We start from the raw sequence: 16,302 nt of genomic DNA, 5'->3' as shown, positions 1-16,302 counted from the left end.
TCCCCTCCCTCCCTCTCTCCCTCCCTCCCTTCCTTCCTCCCTCCCTTCCTTCATCCCTCCCTTTCTCCCTTCCTTCTTCCCTCCCTCCTTCCCTCCCTCCCTTCCTTCCTTCCTCTCTCCCTTCCTCCCTCCCTCCCTTCCTCCCTCCCTCCCTTCCTTCATCCCTCCCTCCTTCCCTCCCTCCCTCCCTCCCTCCCTCTCTCCCTCCCTTCCTTCCTTCTCTCTTTCTCCTCTGTACTTAGCACAATGCCTATAGCATTACAGATATTTAATAAACATTTCTTGATTGACTGCTGCCAGGAAGACACGCTAGTTGACCTCTGGAGGAATTCTGAAGCTGAGATATGATTCTGTGTGTTTGCCTCCACAAGTTCGAGGGGTTAGCAATGGGTAGGGGGCAGCTAAGTTATTTTCCCTGAGCTTCTAATAAAGCTCTTTTGGCCCCAACCTGAAGAGCGAACAAAATGAAAAGTATGTGTATTTTTATTTCTATTAACAAAACAAAAAAAAATATACCACAGTCATTTCATATCTCGTTGCTTCTAAAAGCATATGTTACAATAAAATAATTCAACAAGCTCCAAAGATTAGACTTTATCAACACTTTTGTACACATACGCAGGTATTTTAATATATTGGTATCTCAAAGGTTATCTATAGAATTTTAGTACTGTCATAAGTATGAACTAAAAAGGCTCTTTTGTTCAATTTTGTAAAAATGACATATTTTACACATCTTCTATTTACAAATGAAATATGCTTCAATGTTACAAAACACCCACACTGACCTTTAAAATATGTATACTAAGACTTGGTATTAGATCTATTCTCACAGCAAACTCCCTGTTTGCTGCTGAGCTACACATCTATTGGAAATTTATAGCACATATCCAGCGGGGCTTCGTAAACATTGTTCAAGAACAAAAAAACAAAACAAACAAAACAAAACCATAGGAAATGTGCAAATACTGGAGTTGGCAAAATTCTCAAGCTAGCAATGTAAAAAATAATATATTAACACCATGAAGACTTAGAATAAATTAAAACCATTTTCCCCTCGCCAGTTTCAATGTAGCCCTCAGGGTCGGCTCAAAGATGCCTAAATCCTCTAGAGGTAGAGGTCTGACCAAGGTTGCAGCTGGCATCAGACATCGGTATTGGGTGAAGCCAAGGTTGTATGTGAGGGGTTGCTTGTTCTATTAATGACACGAGTATAAGTTCGCTCCACTCCTTGCTTTGGTGGGTCCTCCTTGCACGTAATCTTTAAGAGAAACATCAAGTCAGAAAATCATGGTTAATATCTTGTGTATATTTAAAAATGAGAAGTTTACATCACTGAGGTTTTAAAACATGCTTAACAAAGAACTCTTTATGGCATCTTATGAAAGGCAACTCTGTGGATATGGAATCTAAGTACAAATTCTGGTTAATAAGAACACAATTTGAAGAGGGAATTTTGTAACCAGCAGGTCCTTCAATCAAGGATACAACCAAATATTATTAGCATCATTCAGATTACCTGAATTTGATTTTCTGTAATTTTAAACTGCCATGAGAGTTTACATTTCATTTATCCCAGTTCTCTGTGGTAAAAAGAGGTACAGAGGCAGCTAGATGGCACAGTGGTTAAAGCACCAGCCCTGGATTCAGGAGTACCTGAGTTCAAATCCGGCCTCAGACACTTAACACTTACTAGCTGTGTGACCCTGGGCAAGTCACTTAACCCCCATTGCCCCGCGCAAAAAAACCAAAAAAAAGATACAGCTGAAATTTCAATTAATTGTCAATGCTTCTGGAAAAATATTAGCCAACCTTTTCCTCTCCTGGGCTTTACCTTCTAAAAGTTTGAAATGTAATTGAATGTTTTTTTTTTTTAATGGGCCAGATATGAATTGGATCTAGCCAAGTCAGTTTATAAAAATAACACAAATGTGTTTTCTTACTGAAGAGCATATTAGGAAGACTATCTTGAATTTCCTTCCATTGCTGAAAATATCATCCTCCCTTCCCAGTCCCTTTATTACAGTTGTGTCATTAAAGGTTAGATCCCAGCACTCTTTAGCTATCATGAAGCTGCTAGAGTGGGTGATGGAATATGGAATGATGGTGGTATGTGTTTTTTATTTTCAAAATGGAAATATAAATGCATATTCTTTGAATTTCATTTACTTTTCAGGTTGGGACCAAAGGGACTTCAAGGGAAACCCAGACTGACCACTTGAGAAGCAACTTGACAATATAGTGGAATGCCCATTGGACCCAGAGTCTGAGGGACCTCAGTTCAGGTTCTGGTTTTGCCATTTACTGGATGTGAGACCAAGGGCAAACTATTTCACATCTCTCAGCCTCAGTTTTCATCTCTGTAACCTGAAATCCTTGGAGTAGAAGACTTCTAGATCTTTTCTAGCTCCAAATGCATAATCTTATATCCAATCTATCTCCATATTTTATAGATACATTTTCGTTTTATGTATAATAGCATATGTGGGTCTTTGCATCTAAAGGAAGCACAAAACTGTATGATCAAAAGAATCAAGGCCTATGATTTACTAAAAGTTTTGCCTGAAAACAATGGCAGAAATACAGGTAATACTAAATACCCCATGTGATGAATCAGAAAGGGAAAGAATTGATTTATTCCCTTCTCCAGCCTCAGATACATACCAATGACCACTGTTATCTTTAGTTTAAAATACACCAAAATGAGGGGCAGCTAGGTGGTGCAGTGGATAGAGAATTGGCCTTGGATTTAGGAGGACCTGAGTTCAAATCCAACCTCAGACACTTGATACTTACTAGCTGTGTGACCCTGGGCAAGTCACTTAACCCTCATTGTCCCACAAAAAAACCTAATAAAACAAAAAAATACACCTAAATGGATAAATTAGAGTATCACATTTAACATATAGAATCATGGATGTTAGTCCTCTAAGAGGCATTATCAGTCATTTACTCCAGCCTTCTCATTTTCTAAGATGAAGATGAGCTTTAAAGAGGTTAAGTGATTTTTCTGAGGTCAACCAAAGGCAGATAAAGGCCTTGATTTTCGTTTACTAGTTTTGACCTTAGAATTCCTCATCTGTTCTCAGGTAGCAGTGGGATATGGCATTTGTCTCTGTCCTTAATTGATAACATCTTTCTAAAGGAAAATGAAACCCAGATTCAAGAAACAGGATATTCGACCTTGGAATCTACCACAGAAGGATTTTCTTTTGTTTTTTTTTTTCTTGGAAGCACCAGAGATTCAGTCCTATCTGCAAATGTATTTATAGTGTCTTGTACTCAGACTTGGAAGAGACCTTAGAGAGCATCTAGTTCAACTTCTACCATATGTGTCAATCTTCTTTATAGCACCCCTGACAAGAGGCCATTTAACTTTTGTTTGAACTCCTTCAGTGATGTGGAACTCACTTTCTAATGATTGAACTCATTCCATTTCTGGATTGTTCTAAGCATAAAGAAATTTTCCTTATAATAAAAAATTCCTCCTCTCACTTTTATCTATTTATCATAATTCTGCCATTTGGGGCCATATATGATGAGTCTAATATGTTTCCTAAATATTAGACTTTCAGTTATTTAGAGATCTATAATGAAACAATATTCTCTTTCTAGGTGAGATATCCCTGGTTCTTTCAGCTCATCAGATGACATGGTTTCCAGTTTCCTTACCATCCTGGATGTAGTTTGGCTCATCACTGTTACTCTTAAAATACAGTAGTTGGAACTGTAGTAGTCCAGTTATGGCCTGACAAGGAATAAGCACAGAGAACCTCCCTTGTTTGGGACACTACAGTTCTATTAAGGCAGTCCATGATCAAATTAGATTTCCTGATATCCATATTACAATGTTAACTCATACTCAGTTGCCATTGATTCAAATTTCCAGGCCTTTTTTTAACATGTACTTCTATCTTCCCCATGTTGAATGTTTATGATTTAAAAAGACTAAATTAAACTAAACTAGGTGTAAAAGTTTACATTTATCTCCGTGAAATGTCATCCTCTTTCGTTTGGCCCATTGTTATAGCCTTTTGATGTCATTTTGGAGCAGATTCTTTCATCTAAGATACCCCATAGCTTCATAGATGATGGGAAATTTGATAAATATGCATCTGTGTCCTTATTCAAATCACTATTAAATTTTTGGATGAATGATGGAACCATGTAACACTTGGCTGCAGGACCCCCCTTCCCCACCAGTGTAACACCAGCCATTGAAATTTACTCTTAACATCCAGTGATTCCACCAATTAATCTGACCATGATTGTCTATCTCACTTTCTCCTGTCTTGTCCACAAGGATGCCAGAAAAATTGCCAAATGCCTTGCTAATATTTAGTTGTACTATGTCTACAGAAGTCCTCTGATCTACCAGCACAGTAACCCTATGAAAAAATGGAATGAGATTAATCAGGAAGGGATTATTGGTTTTAGCAGTAACAGCAATAATGACACTGAGAAAGGCAAACTCTACTGTGTAAAAGAATGTTATATACCAATTGAATAATTTGACCCACATCACAGACTGAAGAGGTATAGGGCTAAGAAAGGTAAAAATCCTCTTGTGGTTGTATATGACAGTACTAGAATTTGTGACAAATGGGATTTTTTCCCTCCTAAACAACTTCAGAGATTACTAAGTGGAGCTGTAATGGGCTAATGAGGCTTATTTATCATTTATACTAATCACCAATGAGCCTTCAGAGGAGGCAAAACATTCCAGGAAAAAGGGAAGACTTAGCAAGAGACAGGAATGGAAATGACAACAAAAGACATATAGACATAAGAAAAGAAAAAACATACCACTTTTGCTTACAGTATTGAGGGAAATGTTAGACATAGAAGAACAGAAGCTGTATAAACACGGACCATGACAGAGCTGTCAGGAAAGAAAAAAAAGAAAAAGTATTTGTGCTCTAAGTCATTTTCAAAGGCTACACAGAGGATTGAAAACAGCGTCATTGCTTTCTTCACCTTGGCCAACTGTTAGGATCATTTCTCTTACCCACAAAAGAAGTGAAACATACACTGGGTCTTTTATTTTTCTGTTTTCCATTCCTGATTTTATGCTTTGTCATATATTTCTGGGAAACACTATCTAAAAATAATATTCATCCTTCATTCAAGAGTGAATTTCCTTTCCTCTCCTTCTTTCCTCTCCTCTCCTCTCCTCTCCTCTCCTCTCCTCTCCTCTCCTCTCCTCTCCTCTCCTCTCCTCTCCTCTCCTCTCCTCTCCTCTCCTCTCCTCTCCTCTCCTCTCCTCTCCTCTCCTCTCCTCTCCTCTCCTCTCCTCTCCTCTCCTCTCCTCTCCTCTCCTTCTTTCCTCTCCTCTCCTCTCCTGGGTTTAAGTACAAATGATAGAAATAACTTAAAAATAAATACTGAAACAAATTTATGGTTCTACAAAATAGCATTTAATTTAGATGGTCTAAATGGATCTGCTTCCTTGAACTCATGGTAACTTTTATTTTCCCCAAACCAATAAATCATCAGTTCTGTTGTGTGAAAAACGGATCACGATAAATGAGTCCCTTTTTCTAAGAGTTTTTCTTGATTCCTCTATAAACATGACCTGGCCTGGAAAAAAAAAGAATAGGAATTTCTTGAAGGTCAGTAGTCCAAGATGCTAAGTATGGTCAAGTATTTGATATGATCTATATCTACTCTTTCCATTTTTAGTTAGGAGGGACTTAGATTACTTTCTTCAATTCATTGTACCGGACAAGCATGAAAGTTCTCCTCATGCCTCTAAGAACACTGGATGAGACAGCCTTGATGAAAGCTGTGCCCCTCTCATTTTTAGCATTTTTCCTCTGGCAGTCCTTGGCCCAGTCTACACCATATCAGTTTCTTTGTGCCAGAACTTTGTCATTTTTCTAAGTCTCACTGTATCAAAAGGATAGATCACACCTGCTAGAGCAGTCACTGATTGTACAGTTATGAAACTTATCACAATGTGAATGCTCTTAAGATCTGGGAGCATACCTTTTGAAGATAATAATACCCTGTATTGAAACACTGAAACTTGATATAAGGTGTGAATTCCATCAGACTTGGTGACTTTTACAAGGCAGTCTCCCCAAGCCTTTGAATTCTCTTTCAATACCAGATTTCCCAACATTAGCAGCCAGGGGAGTTCTCACAAAATCCAAGCTAAGACAAGTGGCTACAGCTGCACCACCAGAGGCAAGATTAGCAGCAAATTATCTCCAAAACCTGTACCCTTGTCAACTCCTCCCTCAAACCCTTGCTTATGCTTATCCTTAAAGGTACAGTTAAGGGCCTGGGTGGGGAATTATCCGATGACATTTGCTAAGTCATACTCTGCCAGAAGGAAAGCACCCCGTTTCTTTGGAATGCAGACTATAAAATCCATTTTACCTTAGTATTGCTTCTCAGCTGCAATTTGTTTACTTGAATGCTGCTCCTGATGTAGTAGTTGCTTTACTCTCTTGAGGGGAGCCAACACAGGCTTAGAGATTATAGCTGTGATACACTGGCCAAGAAGTCTCCTCCATTATGGTTACAGAGGGGGAACCAGTGGTAGAGGACTGAAATCTCGGGGATGCATTGCTGTGTGCATGGCCCCTTGCTACATACAGATCAGACCAAAAAGCTAGATCCAGTTCTGATTACCCATTCTCTGGAAGCCTACATGGTTGAGAGAAGATAATTGAATACACTACCATTTAGTACAATGTATTGGACCAGGCTGGTGACACAGAGATGAAATAAGATGCAAATCCTGCTCTCAAGTGTGAGTTTGTGTGGAGACATGCTTTTATTAAACACCTTGTAGTTACAAGGGACAAAATTATGAAAGAAGGCAGTTCACTCTGCAATCCAGGGTCTTAGATTATGGATATTATAGATAGAAAACAAATTCAGAGACTGAATTTGATTGTGATCCAGCAGAAATTTTCTTGCTGAGTGGTTGGCTTCTGTAGAGGCATAATTAGGTTAGTAGCACTCGAGGTGTAAATACTAGTGTTCTTTATTTCATCTACTAGATCAGTAGTGTCCAACTTGCATAGAAATGGGAGCCACTAAACTGTAGATAAGGATTCCTGGGGGTGCCACATCAACTTAGAAAATGACATTAAAATGTCTTTGTTTTATTGTATTTTTATGTATTTTAAAAAATATCTCCCCATTACATTTTAATCTGGTTCACATTTCACAAAGGATTGTTGTGGGTCCCTGTTTGACACCTTGGCTCAAGCTGCACCAGGCTTGGGATTTCATCCTCCATTTTTCCTAATGTGGAGAAGCCAGGTATATTAGGATGAAGAGGGTGGTAGCAGCAAAGAGAGGCAGGAATATGATTAGATGTGCTCTGGGAAGCTATCACTTCTGTGGCTTGGTCAGGGAGTGACAGTATTGCCCTTTTCCATCACTCTTTCCTATTCAGAGTGCTATTTTGAGGTAGTGGGTGCTCTACCTGGGGGAGGAAAGAAATGGAGTGTACATCTGATAGTTAACTTAGGGATAGATTGAATTATTTAGTGGCCAGGTGATCTCTTCTGTGTCTGCTTCTTACACCAGGTTTAAAGTTAACCAGACCAGTCACCCCTCTGGGAAGCTTTTGGACCTGGGATTTATAAGGAATAAAAGCAAACCCACTCACCTGCTCATTCATGATTGTGGAGAGTTCACTGAGCATGTCCTTGTAATGAGACTTCATTTCTTCCTGATATTCCAGCTGGTCCTCTTTAATGAGGCGCTCATTAACATCAAGGGCATGCCCACATGCATCTGCAAATTGCCTTTGGTGACAGAAGGAAGCAGATTAAACATGGTCTAAAAAATGTGCTGATGGATGAAAGCATCTTGTGCTATCACTGAACATGAGCGGCCCTTCTGTTAGAGCTTTTGTCTGGCCTTCCCTCATATGCTCACAACATTCTTTAAGTTACATTTTATTGGCCTTCTTTCCCATCCCTCCCTCAAAGGAAAAAAAAGATTCAAGTAATAAAAAATGCACCTGAAAATTTCCTTCAAAAGCTTTACTTGGTTGTCAGGGTATTTCTTTGCATTTGTTTCTTCAAGAAAAGCTCTGGCATAAGCCATAGGTCCTGCATTTACCTATGGGGAAGAATGACTGAGGTCAATCAATCAATCAATCAACAAACATTTATTAAGGTAATTTTTGTTCCATTGCCAAACTACAATCTTTCATGTCCTACCTTCTCTGAGAAGTTTCACCTGACCCCTCCAGCTAGGAGAGCTTGATCAATCTGTTAATTGACAAGCATTTATTAACTCTCTCCATGCTGGATATACAACTACAATGAATGCAAATAATAATGAATGTAATATCTCTTCTAAAGAGTTGACACTCTAATGGATGAGACAAATCCATATTTAAGTCTGTACTGAATAAATGTAAAGAGAATAGGTAGAAGAACTAGATGGAAGGGGGAGAGGCTACTAGCAATTGAGGAGATCACTAAAGGCTTCCTGCTGAACGGGTCTTGAGCCGTATCTTGAAGTAAGAGAAGGCTTCTACAAGAAGAGGAGAGAGTACGGAAAGCCAAAGCAAAAGCACGAGGAGCGGAGCCAGAGACCATCTATGAGGATCAGAGAAGGTCAGTTTGCATGGCTTGTAGTGTGTGGGAAGGGACGTAATGTATAAGCCTATAGAGGATGATTGTATACTGTTTTTGAAGGACTTTAAGAGCTAAAGGGAAAACATATATTTTATATTGGTGGTAATAAGGAGCTACTGGAGTTCATTGCATAGGGCATGGTCAGATCTGCCCTCAAGGAAAACCACTTTGCTAGCAGCTGTGGAAGACAGACTGAAGTGAGGAGAGACCAGAAATAAGGAGATCAATTAGAAGACCATAGCAAAAGTCTAGGCAAGAGGTTATGAAAGCGTGATCCAGGGTGGTGGCTGTACAAATAGAGGGAAGTTGTCATATATGAGAGATGTTATGGATGGATAAATGATGAGATTTGGCAGGTGGCTGGATATGTGGGATGAAGGAGAGATAATACTGAGGCTATAAACATAGGAGACTGGAAGAATGTTGGCACTTTTGATAGAAATAGGGAAGTTCAGTTATTTTGGAAAAGAATGAGCCCTGTGTTTGACATGCTGAATTTGAGATGCTTGTGGGATATCTATTATGAAATGTCCAATGGGTAGTTGGTGATACATTACTGAAGCTTAGGGGAGATACTGGAGCTGGACATAGAGATCTATGTAAGACATCTTGCACTAGAGGTGATCAACCTATGGGAGCTGATGAGATCACAGGAAAGAGCCTTGGGAAACACTGACAGGTGGGGGCATGATATGGATGATGAGCCCACAAAGGACACTGAGAAGGAATGGTCAGATAGGTAGGAGGAGCAGGAGAAAGCAACATCAGGAAAGCCCAGGAAGGAAAGAGTATCCAGAAGGAGAAGGTGGTCAACAATATGAAATACAGCAGTACAATCAAGAAGGGATGAAGACTAAAAATTTAGACTTTTAGATTCAGCACTTAAGAGATTATTGGCAATTTTGGAAAAAAACAATTTAAGTTGAGTGATCACTCCCTCACTTTAAACATTTACTCTGCACTATCATTATTTGTATTAATCTCCAAAACTTGACTGTAAGCTACTGGAAGGAAGGGACTATGTCTAATATTATTTTCTCCTTACCTGATGCAGACAGGAAATCCAAAAATAGTTGTTGAATGGATGAATACATGGATGTATATACTTTGGACTCTGATAGCAAAACAATTAGAAAGTTCTGAATTGCTGATTCCTTGCATTTTTTTTTTTGGAGGGCAATGAGGGTTAAGTGACTTGTCCAGGGTCACACAGCTAGTAAGTGTCAAGTGTCTGAGGCCAGATTTGAACTCAGGTCCTCCTGAATCCAGAGCCGACGCTTTATCCACTGCACCACCTAGGTGCCCCCACCTTGCACCTTTTAAAATGTGGATTGAGGGCTTGAAAGGAAAGTCAGGACAGAAGAAAGTTGGGGGGAAAGCAAAATAGGATGGCTTCCACCGCTTTTTTAACAAGCTATGGATGCTTGGACCATCAGATAATTATTGGGATATCAGTTAGAGTTGGAAGCACTGGCAAATCAGTGAACATCTGAGAAACCTGTTAGTCCCCTCCACTCTGCCACTTCTGCAAGGACGTTAAGGCCTGCCAAGTATTTGTATTCAAATATAAAGCACTGGGAGAAAATGGTAAGAAAATTCTTTTCTCACCCACCTATTGAAGAGTTTCATACACAAAAAAATTGTGGAGAAAGAGCCCCCCTACTCCATATCTTATAACTTGATCCAACACAAATCAAACATGACAACTGGATGAGCAAACCAAGTTATAGCTGATATGCTTCGAATGTTCCTAAACTAAGAAAGTGATGGGCTCTCCCTCTGCAGACTTCTCTAGAATATTTTATCTGAACCTCTTCTTTTTCCTCATTATACCCTACTTTGTATTATAATATCTGTGTATGTACCTTATCCCCCTTGGTAGAGTATAAGCTCTTTGGCAATAGGGGCTGGTGTTGTTTTTTTTTAATTTGCATGACCAGCACCTCATAAAGTGTCTTGTACATAGGTGACATTGAAATCTTCGCTGAACTGAATTTTGAAGCAGTATTTGAAAAAGTATTATAAAATTGATATTTTCCTCATGATTTCAGCATTTCCAGAAATTTCAGATCTCCATATCAAACTGATAACTTGTATTGCCAGAGCCTAGCACAGTTTCAGATACATACTTGTTGATCGATGGACACCCAAGGATATGCTAACATAATAACAATGCATGTTTTAGATGCATATCTTATAAGGGATATATAGGCACAGGTACAGACATGTATATGTTTATGTATACATAGGCAAACATATATACATGTATATAAAGCTCTTGTATTTATTATGGCGGGATATACACTGAAATCCATTTGTAATCAACAAGAGTTTTACCCTTTAGCCTACAACCTGCCTTCTGCACTGAAAAAAGTTTATATTCTAAGAGATTTTTATTGTGACCCTTGAAAGAGCATTTTCTTCTTTTAAAATAGTTTTTTCCTTGCCTTTCTTTTTTTAATTGAATAGAATTTTATTTTCCAAAATATATGTAAAAACAAATTTTAACATCAATTTAAAAAAAATTGTGTTCAGGGGGTGGCTAGGTGGTGTAGTGGATAAAAGCACTGGCGCTGGATTCAGGAATACCTGAGTTCAAATCTGGCCTCAGACACTTGACACTTACTAGCTGTGTGACCCTGGGCAAGTCACTTAACCCCCTTTGCCCTGCAAAAAAAAAATTGTGTTCAAACTTCTCTTCCTCCTTCATTCCCACCCCCACCCACTAGAACTCAGGCATTTCAAAATAAGTTATACTTGAGTTTTTATTTAATATTTCTTGTTTTTATGTTGCCCATATTTCCCAAGAGCCATCTCTTACAACAAATATATTTTTGAAGTAATAGTAAAAGAAAGAAAAAGAGAAAAAAGAGATCTATCATAGGGAGATGCATCATCACCAAGCTGAGTCAAGCTCTAGTTACCTTCACGCTGACACTCCCTTGGAGTTTGAGCTGCAGTCGAATCATGTCTACCTCTTCCATTGTGCAAAGCTGATTAAGCTCAGAGACCTTTTTGGCCATCTCATCAATGGCGACCTCAATGGGGTTCAGTTCCGTGCTTGACTGGCTTATGACCTGGATTCTCTTCTTCACGTAGGGGAACAGATGGCTTGCTGGACAAAGGAAATTCAAGGGGCATTAAGAGGATCAGGGCAGTGGCAGGTAGAAGATGCCTCAGATGCCTTTCACTCACTGTACTTATCACTTGTCTTCCTTGTCATCTAGTTATTCCAAGAATCCCAGAATCTGAGTTGGGAGGGATCTGAGACACTGTCTAGTTGAAGCTCTTCCTGACAAGTGGTTATTCAGCCTCTGCTTATAAAATTCCAGTTAGGGGGAAATGGCTAATTCTTGAGCCCAGTCCTTCCTCTTTTGTGTAGCTCTAATTAACATGCAGTTTTCTGAATATCAAGTCAAAATTTGCTTATATGCAACTTCCATGCACTGCTCCTGGTTCTGTTCTCTAAAGCCCAGGACAGCAAGTCTGATCCAAATATCCAAATATCACATAACAGCCCCATAAATACCTGAAGACAGCTCTAACATTCCTGCACATGTCTCTTTTTTTCAGGTTAAATAATTCTAGTCTCTTCAACCAAATTAGCATGAAGATTTTCATGTTTTAGAGATAGGATTTGAATCAAGATGTTCTGATTCCAAGACCAGCATCCTTTCCCTTACCAACCAGGCAGCTAGGTGTTATAGTGATTAGAGGGAGAGACTTGAAGTGAGGAAGACCTGAGTTCAAATCCTGCCCCAGGTACTTATTTACTGTGTCACCATGGGCAAGTCATTTAACTCTCAGTCTGCTAATATGTAAAATGGGGATAATAGTAGCTCCTACCTCACAGGGCTGGTGTGAGGGTCAAATGAGATAACTTCTATAAAGCATTTCACAAACTCTAAGGTATGATATGAATTATTATTATTATTATTATTATTATTATTATTATTATACAATGCCTTGTACCTAAGTACTTTTTTTTTTTTTTGTGAGGCAATTGGGGTTAAGTGACTTGCCCAGGGTCACACAGCTAGTAAGTGTTAAGTGTCTGAGGCCGGATTTGAACTCAGGTACTCCTGACTCCAGGGCCAGTGCTCTATCCACTGCACCACCTAGCTGCCCCAAACTAAGTACTTTTTAATGAAAGAATCTTAGAGATAATCTAGTCCAACCCATCATTTTACTGATGAGGAAACTGAGAGTCAATAGACTTCCCCATTGGGACTTAGCAGGAAGAGTGAATGGAGAGTCCTTTGGGGTCCTGGGATTTTGAAATCACTGTCATTCTGTTTACTGGGTGCAGGAGTTATGAGATTTTTTATTTCCCACTGCCCTCCCAAGAGCTCAAGAAGAAAAAAAAATAGAATGTAAGCTCCCTGAAGGCAATGACTGTTTTGTACTTTCTTTGTATACCCAACATCTAGTATAGTGCCGAGTCCTACAGTAGGCAATTTATAAATGCTTGTTAATTGTAATTGAATCGAATTAAAGAGAGACAACATGACTGTTTATTCCCCTCCCTTTCCTGCTTATGTTTACTACTTTCTATGCTCTAGGAACTATGCTAAGAACTGGGGCACATTGTAATGGGGGAGACAACATATAACTAGCTAGATTCCTACAGGATATATAATGTAGGTGGAAGGTAACCTGAGAGGGGAAGACGCTAAGGAGGAGAACTGAGAAAGGCTTCCAGTCGGTGGGATCTGAACTAGGTGTTGGGAGGAAGTTAGAGGTGATGAGGGAAAACATCCAGGCACAGAGATGGGAGATGGAGCTCTGAGTTTGAGCTGGCCTCGCTCTGTGTTATCAAGTCTGCCCATCTTTCCCCTTCTACCTGCTAATCTCAGGCATTGGGAGTCGTTTGGTCTAGAGCCTGCAAACGAATCTGGCCACTGATGAGATCTCAGCATAAGTCCCCTACTGCCGTGCTAGCACGTACTTGTGAGTACCGTTCTCCTCTTGCACTGCTCCTCGACCCCACCATGTTTCTTGCCCGACAGTGTGAATGGCGTCTCAAAGACAAAACGGTTGATGTTGTGATGCATTTCAAAGTCTGTCTTTCGATCTTCAACTTCCTTCTCCTCAAAGTAAGGTGTGACATAGGTTACCTGGATGTAGGCATATTTGGGATCCAACTCCTTGGGGTTGACCTGTAGGGACATTGTTATTTGCAGTGAAATTCTGATTGACCAACGTATTTTGATGCATCCTTTAAGTTTGCTCATTACTGCCCCTGCTGAAATGATACATAATGTAATTTCCTAGAATGTGGTTCCTAACTTTTCTTCCCTATTAGGAATGTAAAATCATGTCCTTTTAGGGTGGAAAAGCCAGGTGGCACAGCGTATAGAGCTCTAGGTTCCTCTTCATGAGTTCAAATTCCACCTCAGACACTTACTAGCTGTGTGACCCTGGGCAAGTCATTTAACCCTGTTTGCCTCATTTTCCACATATGTAAAAGGAGCTGGAGAAGGAAATGGCAAATCACTCTAGTATCTTTGCCAAGAAAACCCCAAATGGGGTCACAAAGAATCAGGAATGACTGAAAAATGACTTAACAAGTTTGTTATGAGCAGAACTAGTAACAGTCTCTTTACTCCCAGTCTCTTGCTATTGCTAATATACCAGAAAAAGGCATATCAACACAATATTTTAGAAAATGCGAATGGTGTTATTTAGGCAAACCTCTTAGTATGTGTAATTTATTTTATCTGAAAAGCAGAAAAAGTATAGCCATGATGTCTTAGGGCCCCTTGTCTATATTCACCACCTGAGAATGTTTGGCATGGATTACATGAAAAACATTTGCCATTCTTGGCCTGCATTTCATCCTGATACTCAAACAAAATGCATATGCTGTTTTTCTTTTGTTTTAGAAGGACACAGGTATAGAATTTTATAGCTAAAAAGAACTTAGAGATTGATCTTCATTTTAGCGATGAGGTGAGATGACTCAGGGAAAGTAATAAATATTTATTTATTTGAATAAATATACCCTGTTCACAGTTATTTAATAGCATATCTAGACTTGGAACCTCTATCAGGCTATTTATTACTTTTTGTATTTTGTGGGGGAGCAGATTTGGGATTTTATTGATGTGGGAAAAACCTGGAACATCGACTAGGAGCAGATCAACAACTTGTTTCTAGCTTATAGTCTAAGGGAGTTGCTGGGGAAACTGAGAGGTCAAGTGCTTTGCTTTTGATCTCAAAGCTGGTATTTGTCATTGATAGCAATTGAACTCAGGTCTTCCTGACATATAGGTCAGCCCTCTATTCATTATTCCAAGCTACCGCTTCTCATATTATATCATATTGAATTTCCCATAGTCGATTCCATTATGTATTTTTTTTTGTACTATGAATGTTTAGTATCACAATGGTACCAATAAAATATTAACCAATATAGGAAGCCCTCCAGCATTTTGGATGCATTCTCTGTGGAGCATCTGGGGAAAGATATGGGTGTGAATTATAGAGGATGAGATAGTACGGATGAGTTGTGCTTTTTACTAGTTGGGGAAGTCCCCTTACCAATGAGGACATAGATCTATTCAAGTAGGAATATTCAAGTCAGTATTGCCTTCTTTATAACATCGCCTTCTTAAGGACAGGGTCCATATCTTTTGGATTGATCCATGAATAATTTACCTAGGTGACATAATCCAGTGCCATTTACTGAGTGCTGGCGAGTGGCTCCTCAAAAACATCAGTAGTAGCCTATATTTATATAGCATGCAGCATATAGAATCATAACATTTTAGCACAATCTTCTATAATGGAGATCTTTTAATTGATATGAGATGTTAAAGTCAGAAATGGGAAATGGAACAACTCTAAAGTGTGATTCACAAAATTAACACAGTAGTGGTGGGATCCAAATGAAGTAAGGTATATAAAGTGCTTTACAAAACTTAAAGCACTTTGTAAATATTGATTCTTTTCTATCCTCTTCACTAGATTATAAGCAACTTGAAGACAGGGCCTCCCTTTTATTTATACTGATGACCTAATGTTGCACATTTATTGTTCAGTCATTTTCAGTCCTGTCTGACTCTTCATGACCCCATTTGGGGTTTTCTTGTCAAAGATACTGGAGTGGTTTGCCATTTCCTTCTCCAGTTCATTTTACAGATGAGGAAAATGAGGCAAACAGGGTTAAGTGACTTGCCTAGGGTCACACAGCTACTAAGTATCTGAGGCCAGATTTGAACTCAAGAAGAGGAGTCTTTCTGATTCCAGGCCTGGCGCTCTATCCATTGTGCCTCCTAGCTGCCAACTTTGCATATAACAAGCCCCTAAAAAGATTCCAGTTGAATGAATGCTCTATGTTGAATGAAATGACTAGCACGTTATATTTCTGTGAATTTATTTTTCATTTTCAATTTCATTGGTTCCATTCTTTTCTCTGGTGCAAACTCCCTTTAAGGTAAATTCACTGACCTTCTGTGTTAGCTCTCAAACATAGAGCAGCTCCTGAGACAAGGCCTTGCTTTCCTTTTAAGGGATGGATTTGGGGTCACAGGACCTGGTTTTAAGGCTCTGTCACCTCCTTCTCCATCATTTATGATGTGGGAGAGTCTCTTCTCATCTCTGGGCCTCTGTTTCCTGATTTCTAAAATGGAGTTAGGCTAAATGGTCTCTGAGATGGCTCCAGTTTGAGGTCTTTAATCCTACATGA

The 16,302-nt window shown here is 39.3% G+C and overlaps 1 protein-coding gene across 1 annotated transcript in view; it reads right to left on the bottom strand.

Annotated features, from left to right (window-relative positions):
• Positions 1–235: 235 nt before the first annotated feature.
• The window catches only part of DOCK10 (dedicator of cytokinesis 10), a 274,169-nt gene continuing 258,102 nt past the window's right edge, over positions 236–16,302 (bottom strand). The window contains exons 54-59 of the mRNA XM_043993341.1: positions 13,561–13,771; positions 11,537–11,727; positions 7,988–8,088; positions 7,631–7,769; positions 4,820–4,882; positions 236–1,261 (exon numbers count right to left, since the gene is read on the bottom strand). Coding sequence (XP_043849276.1) covers positions 1,145–1,261; positions 4,820–4,882; positions 7,631–7,769; positions 7,988–8,088; positions 11,537–11,727; positions 13,561–13,771 — 822 coding nt within the window. The 3' untranslated portion in view covers positions 236–1,144. The remainder of the gene's footprint in view (positions 1,262–4,819; positions 4,883–7,630; positions 7,770–7,987; positions 8,089–11,536; positions 11,728–13,560; positions 13,772–16,302) is intronic.

The sequence above is a fragment of the Dromiciops gliroides genome, chromosome 3 (genome assembly GCF_019393635.1).
Source record: "Dromiciops gliroides isolate mDroGli1 chromosome 3, mDroGli1.pri, whole genome shotgun sequence".
Taxonomy (NCBI): Eukaryota; Metazoa; Chordata; class Mammalia; order Microbiotheria; family Microbiotheriidae; genus Dromiciops; species Dromiciops gliroides.
Note: the sequence above shows the minus strand (reverse complement) of the source record. Positions and strands in the feature narration are given on the sequence as shown.